The sequence below is a fragment of the Castanea sativa genome, chromosome 1 (genome assembly GCF_040712315.1).
Source record: "Castanea sativa cultivar Marrone di Chiusa Pesio chromosome 1, ASM4071231v1".
Lineage (NCBI taxonomy): Eukaryota > Viridiplantae > Streptophyta > Magnoliopsida > Fagales > Fagaceae > Castanea > Castanea sativa.
Window position 1 is genome coordinate 76019840 of NC_134013.1, and position 13249 is coordinate 76033088.

At 31.0% G+C, this 13249-nt stretch overlaps 1 protein-coding gene across 1 annotated transcript; it reads left to right on the forward strand.

Moving 5' to 3' along the window:
• The first annotated feature begins 7998 nt into the window (after positions 1-7998).
• On the forward strand, positions 7999-11901 carry LOC142622326 (cytochrome P450 734A1). Its single transcript, XM_075795774.1, has 5 exons — positions 7999-8402; positions 9393-9616; positions 9804-10045; positions 10250-10637; positions 11008-11901. Exons 1-5 carry the CDS (start codon positions 8123-8125, stop codon positions 11464-11466), a joined length of 1593 nt encoding a protein of 530 aa, XP_075651889.1. The 5' UTR covers positions 7999-8122; the 3' UTR covers positions 11467-11901.
• The last annotated feature ends 1348 nt before the right edge of the window (positions 11902-13249 follow it).

Consider the following 13249-nt stretch of genomic DNA (forward strand, 5'->3'; position numbering starts at 1 on the left):
CTATAATAATAATAATAATAATAATAATAATAATAAGAATAATAATAATTTTTATCGCTCAAGTGACCAATGGAAAATTCTCCAATATAGGATGCCCTAATTAACTAAGGGTATGATTGGTTAGGGTAATTTTAGGAGGGATAGAAAATGAAAAGGATTGTTGTTTGGTTAGAGGGGAAAAGGGAGGGGATTTGGTGGAGTCTAGGTGTTTCTTCCCTAGCTCACCATAATTGAGATTATGAAGAGAAAATGAGAGAGGAGATGGTAGTTATCTTCTGTTTAACAAACAATGGGATTTGGTTTTTATTTTTTTGAATCAACTGCGAACTTTAAAAAAAAAAAAATTAACGGTTATTGTTGTTTTGTTTTCGGAATCAAATGGTGGATAAGTAAAGATATTCTTTTAATTTTAATTGATAATAATTAATATTTTTATTTAATAACTACAATAAATTATTTTTATATTATGTAATAAGGATATGACTTATGAGGGTACATTTATACAAACAATATTTTTTGTCTTTTCATTTTTCTTCTCAGTTAAACAAATGATCATTTTTCTACATTTTTTCATCGTTTCAACCAAATACTATGAAAGAAAATTAAAATATTTTTTATTCTCTAACTTTTTTGTCCACTCCTCATTTTTTATTTTTTCACTTTTCTATTCTCTAGCCAAATAGACTTTAATGGTCTATTTGGATGGAATGGGAAAGAACGGAGAGTGGAGAAGAGTAGAATTGGTTAAAAATAAACTAATTTTGTGCTAAATCTACTCTACTTCCTCTCCCTCTCCCTCAATTCAAACAAACGGACCATAAGAGTATTCGATTCATAAATGTACTACCTCTATATGGAAAAGCAACTGATTTGGAGTTTTTGTTGTATCCTTTAAATCTTCATAAATGTAAAGAGGAAAATTATAATTGCAAACAAAGGTACTTCGTCAGCAGCGGGCTTTTCTTGGTTGGATTGTTTTGGTCATTTTCGAAAAGTCCACACATTGTTAAGTTATTGCATATTCTAGTCTTTCTAGTCTGTCTTTTTGTCTTTTTGTTTTTTCAGAGAAATATGTTTGTAAGGCAATGCCAGCCTGATTCTCTATTTTGCCTTATATATAGTTTCATTTAAATTAGCCTCTTATCTAATTAACCAAACTTAGAAGTGAACAGGCCCTCAAGACGAATTCGGATCTTCCTTTAATTCACACAACACAAATTGCACGTCTTTGAGTTCAATTTCATGACTTCTTTCTTACACGGTTTCGTGCTATTTGAGAATGAGTAAAGGTCGTTCATTCCAAACTAGATCAAGTTTGGAATGAACGACCTTTTACTCTAAAGCTTAATTTGCCAAACCCACCTCTTTCTTTGTTCACACATTTGTTTTTGTATTTTTAGGTAAATATTGTGAGGAAGGAGATAAGAACACCATTATGATTTATGACTAGACTATTGTTCACATATATTTCTAGTGTTTCTCATTTTCAATGCATTTTTGTGTGTTGCTTTCTTTGTTATTACTCCTTTTTATCTTTTTTGGATGGTTACTTTTATGCTCTTTTTCAGGTTGAAAGTTCAAACTTATCAGAAATTAGAGGTCAATGTGAAACGGTTAATCTGTCCAATCTGGATAGGATTAACTTGATGGGTTAAGTCAGCCACCTTTGCCATTAAACTCTTATGTGTAACCGTTGAAATTTAGGTTAAAAAAAAATGTAGGACCCGAGAGGAACACATAGCCCCAACATGTTCTGTTTCTATTAGGACAAAGATTAAGGAATGGTGCCTGTACGTGGGCACCCCATGGTTGGGTCAACTAGAGCATATTTCCCCACCTAAACCACAAAGAGAAACCCTATAATAGACAGCCTTGTTTCCATGTGCACAAATTTAAGAGCAACAATCCAAAAATACAACCCCCTTTGTGCCCTCCCCTCCCTTTCTCTTTCTCTTCCCAAATCATCTTTTCGGGAACAAGAAGGAAGAAAGTTTGAACCATATTGCATTTCTATCGCTCCTTTCATGGAAGCTTAAGTTCCTAACTTCTTCAACATTTATATTTATCAATGTATTGTAGTCAATTATGAGACATAAGGTGTGGGGAATAAGTAGAGGACATTCTAAAGAAGTGAACAAATAATATATTGATTTGCTCAGCCATATATCAAAGGCATCAATTTTTAAGACTGTTTGGGAAAAAAGAAAAAAGAAAGGTATACAGCAAGGGAAGGGTGAGATCATTGAGTTGACTTGTGCATAAGCCGGATGGTCCTTTTGCATCATGAGTTCATGACATTTGTCACTCTCAAACACGACAACAAGTTTTGAACTTTAAAACCCATTGCCATTTGCGACTCCACTTGTACATTTTTGTCACAGTCGATTATGATCATGTAGTTTCTCCACTTTCGATATATATATGATTTTATATAAGAACACACAGAAATAATTCCTATCGCTTATTGTAAATATAAGTTTTCAATGATTATTTTCAATTAAGATATTTGATCCATCAGATTCTTTAAATGGTAGTCAATTTATCCATTTCCACTAGAATTATATATATATATATATATATATATATATATATATATATATATATATATATATATTGGAATTGATTTTCCTTTGGGTACACTACTCCCTTTTGAAGGCATAAGTATAACCAAACATATTGTTTAACATTGGTAATTAAAAATATGAAATAGCGAACTCGTTAACAACAGTTTATAAAGGTTTCATTGCCTTATTTAGATTTTTTATGTTTCTATTCTCGACATGAAATTTTCAAAGTGTTGCTAATAAATCATATGATACACTTGCATATGTTTTGTATGTATTAACATTTTTCATACTCAAGCAATGGCATTTGTCACTACTCAGTACTCAATAACATGGTGTTTGGTTCGGCTCATCTGTCAAGATTATTGAGAATTCTAAAAAATTGTACTACAATATTTAGCTAAAAAATTCAAGAAAATCCAAATGCCCACAGCATTTAGGTTATTCTAAAACGGCATTGGAATGCAGATTTTCCCCTAAAACATGTTGCCCTCCACATTCTCAAGACATGGGAAAGTTAATTTTCTTAAATGACAAAATATACTCATTTAGTTAAAGTATTAAACTTATTTTCATCCGCAAAATTAATAAAAGTACATAAATAACTTCCTATAATATATATATATATATAATCAGTGCCATTGGCCTCCTATTGACAAGCTTTTGCTATACAAAGTAGATATTGTTGTTTTCATGTTATGTTGTAATTAAAATAAAATAAAATGATACTGTTGTTTTCTTTTTCTTTAATCCAAATTTTATTGCCAACTTAAAATATATGAGGTATTTCAAGTTTATTTTGTATCAAATATTTTGAGAAGAATTGATAATATTATAGTGATTATAGGAATAAACAAAATATGTGGATTTTATATTCCTAGAAGCTTCATTACATTACCAATCAAACCAATAATGAACATAACTACATTTCTGAAATTTTTTTGGTTAATCTATATACCAAGAAACATACTAAATTTCCTAGACCAAACCTAAAGATATTAGGGGCAATTAACTAGCTAGAGAAGCACCACTGTTTTATGAAAAATACATTAATAATTAAAAATTCTTGAAATTAATTTTCTTTTTAAATTTTGTGATGAGGGGACAAGACTTTATAAATTATTATGATCAATCATCTAGAAGATCCTAATTTTGTATCGTATAGATATTTATAAAAGAAAAAAAAAATTATAGAACAAAATATACAGTATACACCTCATGCTTCACTGTTGTACTCCAATCATACCTTATTTTATTTATTGTGAAAATGTGTCGTGACAAAAATCTCCTCACAGCATCTAGTTTGTTGGACTTTCTTGGAAATAGACCATATGATACTAAAGTACTTCAGACCAAAAAAAAAAAAAAATGTTAGTACAGGAAGTAGTAAGATATACTATACCTTTCAACCAAAAAAAAAAAAAAAAAAGATATACTATACCTTTATCGAAAATCGGTTAGTTCATTAATATATTAATATGTCAAAATGATATTAATATTTATTACACTTTATAAGATGGGCACATTCTTATATCAGAATGTCCCTTGATTACATATATAATTAATTTATACCTTTAAGAATTAAGAGGTAGAAATAAAATTTTCTATAGGAGACGGAAAAGAATTTGAACAAATAAAAGTACTATTAGAATATATATATATAGACGGAGCTAGAACTTTGAGTTAAGGAGGTAGTTTTACTGTTAGTTATGTGCAGCGGTTTCAATATCTGATTCTGCTACTTAGCTGTTAAGTTTTTTTTTTGTGGATAAGAACAAAATTATTTTTATTTATAATTTTATAAAGGGTAGGGTTATTTATTTTGGATAAAATTAGTTAATTGAGCTTAATTTTTTTTTTTTTAGTTTTATTGATAATTTTTGTTGTTGAGTTTTTTTTTTTTTTTTGCCTTATATATTTTGTTTTAGATTTTAGGTCTATAAAATTTTTTTATGGTCACTAAAATGAGAAAAATGTTAGAGTTACAAGTTTTTTTTTTTTAATTTTATAAATTACTGATGTAATAAGTGGTTACTAGTAAGTAAAAAAATGATGTGAGTGGTGTATCCATATGCGAACCAATAAGAATTTGCAACTAAAACGGTTTATAAAAATGTTATAAAAAAGTTCATGATTGTAGCATTATTCTTAAAAGAATTAATGATACTGTTAAAGGGAAATAAAATTGCTAAAATTAATACACATATATATAATAATATTTTTTAAAAATAATTTAGGTGCGCCATTGCCCCCTAGAAGGGTAGTTCTGTCCTTGGAGATACATATATATATATAAACAAGTAATTTTTTTATGGATATGATAAGATTTTAATTTATGGTATCATTTATGATAATTACTTTTTTTAATATTAGGTCAAAATGCTCATTAATGGAATACATATCCATTAAGAGTAATGGCAGAGCCAATAATTAAATTCAAAGAATAACCTACGTGAGTAATGCTACAGTCACAAATTATTTTACAACATTTTTACAAAATGTTGATATAGGCAACCTCTTATTGATTTTCATCTAGGCTCACAATTAATATCACTTTTTCATTTACCAATAATTACTCACCATATCAATATAATCACTTACCATATCAGTAGTTTGTAAATTTTTTTGTAAACTGGTTTGTATTTCTAGCATTATTCTAACCTATTATTCTCACACACACAAACAAAATATGTTGTTTCTCAAAAAAAAAAAAAAAAGTTTATAACATGATTTAATATATGTTATTTCTCATATATGACAAAAATATTTACATGAAGTTAGTCTTTACATAACTCAATTATTTTTCTTCATCAAATCAGTTTGTAAGTTGTGAACTATTTTTAATACAAATTAATATTCTTTAAACCTTTTAATCAAAAAAAAATTAAAACAAATTTAAAGAATATTATACAATTAGAATAAAATATTAAAAATTATGAAACATATAAAAAGCTAACCATTTTAAAAAATTAAATAATAAACATTTTTTTTAAACAGTAATACTTATTAGAACACACGAACACGAAAGTAGTATATAGAATAAACATTTTTGTACATCTAAACATATACAAGTCAACGGAACCAAAAAAAAAAATTAAAAATGAAGAAAAACCATATTTTTCATAGAAGAAAAATGCAATAATGATCTCCAAGCCCTAACCAAAAAATATGCCGTTGTTCTTTTTTCTTTTTTAAGTAATAAAAAAGAAGAAGAAAATGCATAGAAAATATATAGTAGAAAATAAAGATGGCTTCTATTAAAGAGATTACTTACCTATTTGGAGCAACATATATCATGTATATTTTTTAGCTACGTCTGGAATATGAGTGATGAGTGGGGAAAAAAAGCTTTTATTAAAGAGATTACTTATCTGTTTGGAGCAACATATGTCATGAATATGCTTTAGCTACATATGGTATAAAAGTAATAAGTGATAAAAATAGAAAATATAGAAAGCTTCTATTACTATTAAAGAGATTACTTATCTCTTCTAAAAAACAAGAGGTTACTTATCTTTTTTTTTTATAAGAAGATTACTTATCTATTGGGAGTAACATATATCATGGATATGCGATTACTTATCTATTTTGAATAACATACAATCATGTATATGCTTTAGCTATGGGTGGTATAAGAGTAATAAATTATTTATTTAAGCTTATATATCCTTAGAAATGTTTTTTTTTTTGATAGGTAGAAAAGTATTACTTGAATATATATATATAAAATTTTAAAGAAAAAATATACCTTGAACTCATTAATAATACATTGAACATACTTTTTTATTTTTGATACCACATACCTTGAATGTACTTTTTCATTTATTAGGACCTTGAATGTTTAATTAAAGAGAAGTACTACATCCATAATATTTTCACAATATTTTTACAACAAATCATAGATGAGAAGTTGTTATTTGCTCTAATTTGAATCTAAAACTTAAGTTACATTTTTGCCTGTCCATAACATTGAATAAGGAGTCCAAATCTTTTGTCCCACTTTTCCTGCTCCACTCTATACTCCACCAATAAAAACTTGCAACGTGTTCACCTAATTAATTAAATACTATCATTATTAACTTATTAATGCTATCGTTATTAATTAATAGTAGTATTTAATTAATTAGGTGAACACGTGGCAAGTTTTTATTGGTGGAGTATAGAGTGGAGCAGGAAAAGTGGGACAGAAGATTTGGACTCTTGAATAAAAACCTACTACTTAAAATTTATTATAAAATTTTTGTGAAAATATTGTGGACATAACATTTCTCTTAATTCAATCAGTTATGTATTATTATCTTGTATTCAATTTAATGCTTTAGCTATATATGGTATGAGAGTAATAGGTGGAAAAATGATTTGTTAATCATTTATAAAAAACCTATCTATATCTTTAGAAAAATACTCATTGAATATACATTAATTCAATAAGTTATATATGGTATCTTTGATTTAATGAGCTATATATGGTATCTTTGTTTAACAAATGAGTCGAGCCCAAGCGAGAAAAAAAAAAAAAAATTGTTCATGAATAAGCTCATGAACAATAAGGCTTGATAAAAAAATATGCTGAGCTTAAGATAGTTTATGAGTTTAGTAATACGATTGATATTGTTTTGAAAAATAAACTAATATCTTACTAAGCCTTTATTTAGTTGAGACTTGGGACAACATGTCTAAATCAAATGGACTTAATAATATGCTTAGGTTGCATTAGGCATTGGCTTAAAAAACCAACTTTTTTTTTACTATTTAACTTATTTTTGCTACTATTCAGCTTATTTTTGTTACTATAAATGGATCCTATTGCACTTTTTGGTATTATTCATAAATTTCACTGTACTGTTTCAGCTACCTTTTAATTTTATCTACAGTACTTTTAACAAAAAAATTTCAATTTCAGCTAAATAAATTGTTCCCAAACGGACTCTTAATATGAGTTTGTTAATGTACCTATATTGTATCTTAAGATCAAAAACTTGATATTGAGCTTAAACTTGGGATTAGTAAATTAAGTCAAGTCGAGCTTAAGCTTTTAGACAATTTGACAAATTCAAACATAGTTTGTAAGTTTAGTTCAAACTCAAGTCAAGTTTGAACATTTTATCATTTATATTGAGTTGAGATTGAATATTCAATAATGAAATTTAATTATAGGGATACAATAATACTAATAGAAAAGGAGAAGGGTAACAATGTCTTAAAAGGATTAAAAAGATTAAAAAAACCCCTTCATTCGTTGACCCTTGGAATTGCAATGGCGGCCCCTACGCCGTTGGCCTTGCTTCTTCTCCCTCCTAAATTAAAATCTCTCTCTTTCTCTCTCTCTGTCCGTTATAGTATTAAAGCAAGGACACAACACAACAAGTAAGCAACATAAGCAAAGCAGATAAGAAGCAACTATATATATATAAAGGCTGCTCTGCTACAAACCGACGAAAGAGAGAGAGAGAGAGAGAGAGAGAGAGAGAGAGAGAGAGAGAGAGAGAGAGAGAGTGAGTGAGTGAGAGAGAGAGTTTGTTTAGAGAAAGAAAGAAAGAAAGAATTGAAGCTGAAACATGGAGCAGCTGCTGTTGTCTTTGCTGAAGCTTGTTTTTATATCTTTGATAATCCTAGTGTTTGTGTTAAAGGTGGTAGTGGTTCTTTGGTGGAGACCCAGAAAGATTGAAAACCATTTCTCCAAGCAAGGGATCAGAGGACCCCCTTACCGTTTCTTCATTGGAAATGTCAAAGAACTTGTGTCCATGATGTTAAAGGCCTCCTCTCAACCCATGCCTTTCTCTCACAACATACTCCCTAGAGTCCTCTCCTTCTACCATCACTGGAAAAAAATCTATGGTACATATATTTTTTTTTAATTCACTCATTCTAACTCTCTCTCAAATAAATTTTTTTTTTTAACATATGGGGTTATTCAATGAATTAGATTTTTGATACTAATGTGGTAGTTTTCTGAGCTGCCCTTTTGTTTGTTGGGCTGCAAAGGAATAGTCTTGATGGTCATCATGGTTCAGTGTGGTGCTTTCAGATATGATGTTTCTTTCTTTGGCTGGTTTCTGGTTTTATGATCATAACTCCAGGATTTGTGACTTTTCAAAGGCTTGTTTTTTTTAGTTAGGGTACTTCTTTTCACAACTTTTCAGGCTTTTTCCTTAGCTTGGATACTTGATTTTGAAGTTCAGATTTTGGACCGTTTCACTTCTGTCTTCTTTCTTTTGTTTCTCTTTTCCTCCTCCTCATTTTCTTTTTCTTCCATCCTCCACCTCCTCCTGGGAAATTCAAGAAAGGTTGTGAATTTCAATTTGTACTTTTTTCATTATTAAGAACAAAAAGATAAAAAGTATCAAGTTTGTGAATCCTCACAGTTAAAATGTCTTAATTTTTGAACCCTTAGGAAGTGGAGTCTTCATTTACTTTTCTGTTTTGTTTTGTCCTCTTTCTTTTGTTTTTTAGGAGGCTTGAAATTTGATAATGAACTTCTATTTGTTTGTCAATAGTTCTTCTAATTTGAGTTGTCTTCCTCCTATTCTTTATTTTGTTTTTCCTCTCTCTCTCTCTCTCTCTCTCTGTGTGTAGGGTCTACACTATCCATGTTCACTCTGAATTAATGGTTGTCATGTTTTCTTCTCATTCCTCTTTTCGCAAACTTGATATTTACTACTTGAAGTTGTGTTAGTTCCTGCTTTGTGAAACAGTTCTCTTTAATGTCTGTTTTGAAACTCATATTTACTCCCCAATAAATTAAGTTTCCACGCATTAATTAATAAAGATCTTCTCTCTCTATACTTCTTGCATATCACATTAAATTGGATTTATGGGTCATTGTAGGTGCAACATTTCTTGTGTGGTTTGGACCCACAGTTCGTCTCACCATAGCTGATCCAGAACTCATAAGGGATATCTTCACCTCCAAGTCAGAATTTTATGAGAAGGTAGAGGCTCATCCACTTGTTAAACAGCTTGAAGGTGATGGCCTCCTAAGCCTCAAAGGAGAAAAATGGGCTCACCATAGGAAAATCATCACCCCCACTTTCCACATGGAAAATCTCAAAGTAAGTTTATTAGTCTTTCATATAGTGTACTAGTAATAGTAAGTTAATAATAATAATAATATAAAACCCCATTAATATCACAAACATAGAAACCAAAATTTTAAGTCTACATTTTTTGCTGTTGTTGTTTTGTACGTATAATAATCATGTTTCAATTAATGTAATTTTTTTCTTTTTTCTTTTCTAGTTGTTGATACCTGTGGTGGCCAAGAGTGTGGTGGATATGTTGGACAAATGGTCAGCAATGTCAGATTCTGGTGAGGTTGAAATTGAAGTTTCCGAATGGTTCCAAAACTTAACAGAAGATGTCATTACTCGAACAGCATTTGGTTGTAGCTATGAAGATGGGAAAGCCGTTTTCCGACTACAAGCTCAACAAATGATGCTTGCTGCTGATGTTTTTCAAAAAGTTTTTATCCCTGGTTACAGGTACATCAATTATATCATCACTAGCTAATCAAGAGTTTTATTCAATGTATACTTATCTATCAATATCATGTCATTATCAACTAGTCACCTATCTTAGTACTTTAATTATAACTGCATTTAATAATTAATTGTCAATGAAAAGAAAGTTTGAGATTTTACTTTTACTAATATTTGAAATTTTTTGTTTTTTGTTTTTTAACACAGATTCCTACCCACAAAGAGAAACATGAATTCTTGGAAATTGGATAAGGAAATCAGGAAATCAGTAACAAAGCTTATAGAACGCCGAAAGGAAAATTGTTGTGGATATGTATCAGTGGAGAAAAGTCCCAAAGATTTGCTGGGTCTAATGATTCAAGCATCAAATACATCCCCATCATCATCATCTTCAAACTTCACTATCCATGACATTGTGGAAGAGTGCAAGAGCTTTTTCTTTGCTGGCAAACAGACCACCTCCAATTTGCTTACGTGGACAACTGTTCTTCTAGCAATGCACCCACAGTGGCAGGTACAGGCACGTGAGGAGGTCCAAAGGGTATGTGGATCACGTGGTATTCCCACCAAAGATGATGTTTTAAAGCTTAAGACGGTAAGATTATGTACCCCTTATCTATGTTATTAGTATTTAATAAGGACAAAAAATCATGTTTTTGTCTCTTAGCACATGTTTGTTTCGTGAGAAAATAAAAACAACCCACGAAACTGTCACCTTTTGCTTTTTTGTTACTTGCTTTTTGATGGGAACATTTAGTGGCAGTTTTGTCATTTTGTTGAAATGCAAAGGCCAGATTGAAACAAGATCACAAATTCTATTTGGAGGCTGTCCTCTGTACTAAAAATTATTAAAAATAAATATTTCCATTTGGAAGGGCAATTTTGTCTTTATGCAGTGATAGATTAACAATGGGTATTTGAAAATTCTCTAACTTTGTGTTTTGTGGGTATAATCTGATGTGCAGCTGAGCATGATCTTGAATGAGTCCTTGCGATTGTACCCTCCAACGATTGCGACGATCAGACGAGCCAAAGTTGATGTTGATCTTGGGGCCTACAAAATCCCACGTGGGACAGAGATCTTGATTCCAATCCTCGCCATTCACCATGATCAAGCAATGTGGGGCAATGATGCTAATGAGTTCAACCCTGCTCGATTCTCTGAGGGGGTGGCACGTGCCGCCAAGCACCCAGTGGCTTTCATCCCCTTCGGCCTTGGGGTCCGCTCGTGCATCGGACAAAATCTAGCTCTATTGCAAGCAAAACTTGTGCTTGCTATCCTATTGCAACGCTTCTCCTTTAGGTTGGCCCCAAGTTATCAACATGCGCCAACGGTGTTAATGTTACTTTACCCACAATATGGTGCACCCATCATTTTCCAACCATTGTCCCCTCCTGCAGTCCCCAAAGATCAAGGGTCCTAAGTCTCTCCCAATATGTTACTGTCTATATAGAGGCCAGACATTTTAGTGTGTGAGCATCCTTATGCTACAAAAATGTTGAGTGAAGAAAATACCCATCATTCCCTTCCCTTCCCGAGAATTATTATAGCAAAGATATTCTGCATGAAAGAAATATCATATTTTGATATGTTCCCTTTACCTTTCTCTACTGACCTCCATGCCCATGGTTCTTTTTTTACTATTTTACCCCCCCCCCCCCCCCCCCCCTCTAAAAAAATGTTTGCCCTGGCATGTAAGCTTTATTTTAGTTTTAGGATTTTTAGTAAATGGCTAACAACTAGGTAGCTCATCATATGTATATGTACGTATTGTATATTTTGCTCTATTTCCTCACAGTTTTGTGATATTATTATGCTTTCATGAATATTAATTGGTTATTTATTGGTCTCTGCAAAAGTTTCCGTGTTCAGCAAGGATGTGCTTCGTGCTTCCTGGGGATTAAGATTATTATGTTTATTTTATTTTTTGTTTTGTTTTTGTTGAGTAATTATTAATTAAACAATTGTGATCAGTGAGCCCAAATTCAGCGTTTTTTGCGGATGGAGTTATATATGCAACAAGCTACGTACATTTAATTTTTGTAACCGAAGAAGATGGTAATTGGTGGCAATTATTTCTTTTTCCCTGAATTTAACTGATGGCAATTAATTCTCATTTAAAGGGCATGATGCAATTATGGTCAGCTAATTTATTTTTTGAGTAATAAATAGGAATTTTTATTGGGTAATTTATGACCACCACAAAGTGGAAAGTTATTTAATTGAATGCTTTCTTCACTCACGTTAATGATTACCTTTAACATCAATTTAATTATTAAGACTTATTATTGCCTGAGAGAAAGAGATAATACTTTCTGATTTGGGTGATTTATGACTGGAAAATTATTAAGTACTCTTGGAGTAGTATAAATGTGTACTCCCTCCTCTCACATGAATAGTGGGCCCCATCATGAATTTAATTAGTGGGACCTACTATTCATGTGAGAGAAGGAAATACGCATTTATGGTACTCCGAGAATACACAATAATTTCTCTTTATGACCACCACAAAATGGAAAGTCATTCAATTCAATGCTTTCTTCACTCACATTAATGGTAAACTCTATCATCAGATTAATTTGTAAGACTTATTATTATGCGAGAGAAAAAAATATTATTTTCAAACCATTAAATTTACCCCCATCATCAAGCCTGAAATGTCCAAAACATACAAAGATGACAAATATTGAAAACTACTCTTTGTTGCTTAAGAAAAAAGGTATATATCCCTCCAATTTTCCCGTATATCTTACATCTAAATAAAAATTGAAAGAGATCTTTCCTCGTTGCTTAGCATATAGAATAGTAGGTTATTTTTAGAGGGGATAAAGGGGAGTGTTTTGTAAGGGACATTGCTGTCTATGTATAGAATGGGTGTCTTAGCTGCAATTGACATGGAGGGGCTCAAGTTTTACATGGAGATTTACATTATATTCCACTTACCAATGCATAGACGTGCACATTAAATTTTGCTGGTTTCATGGGTTGTCGTTGATTTTTAATACTTGGCTAATGGTTACCAGTTAAGATTGCGAAACCCCATAGAAATTGTTAGGTTTCTAAGCTGCTTCATGTTATGTTATTTATACTCCATCTTGAGCATTGATGTGCGCACCTTCCATTATCAACCAATAGTGCAGCTCTCTTTGCAATAAACTACTCCTATGATTCTCTTTAAAACCATTATTCCTTGGTAGAGAAACTCA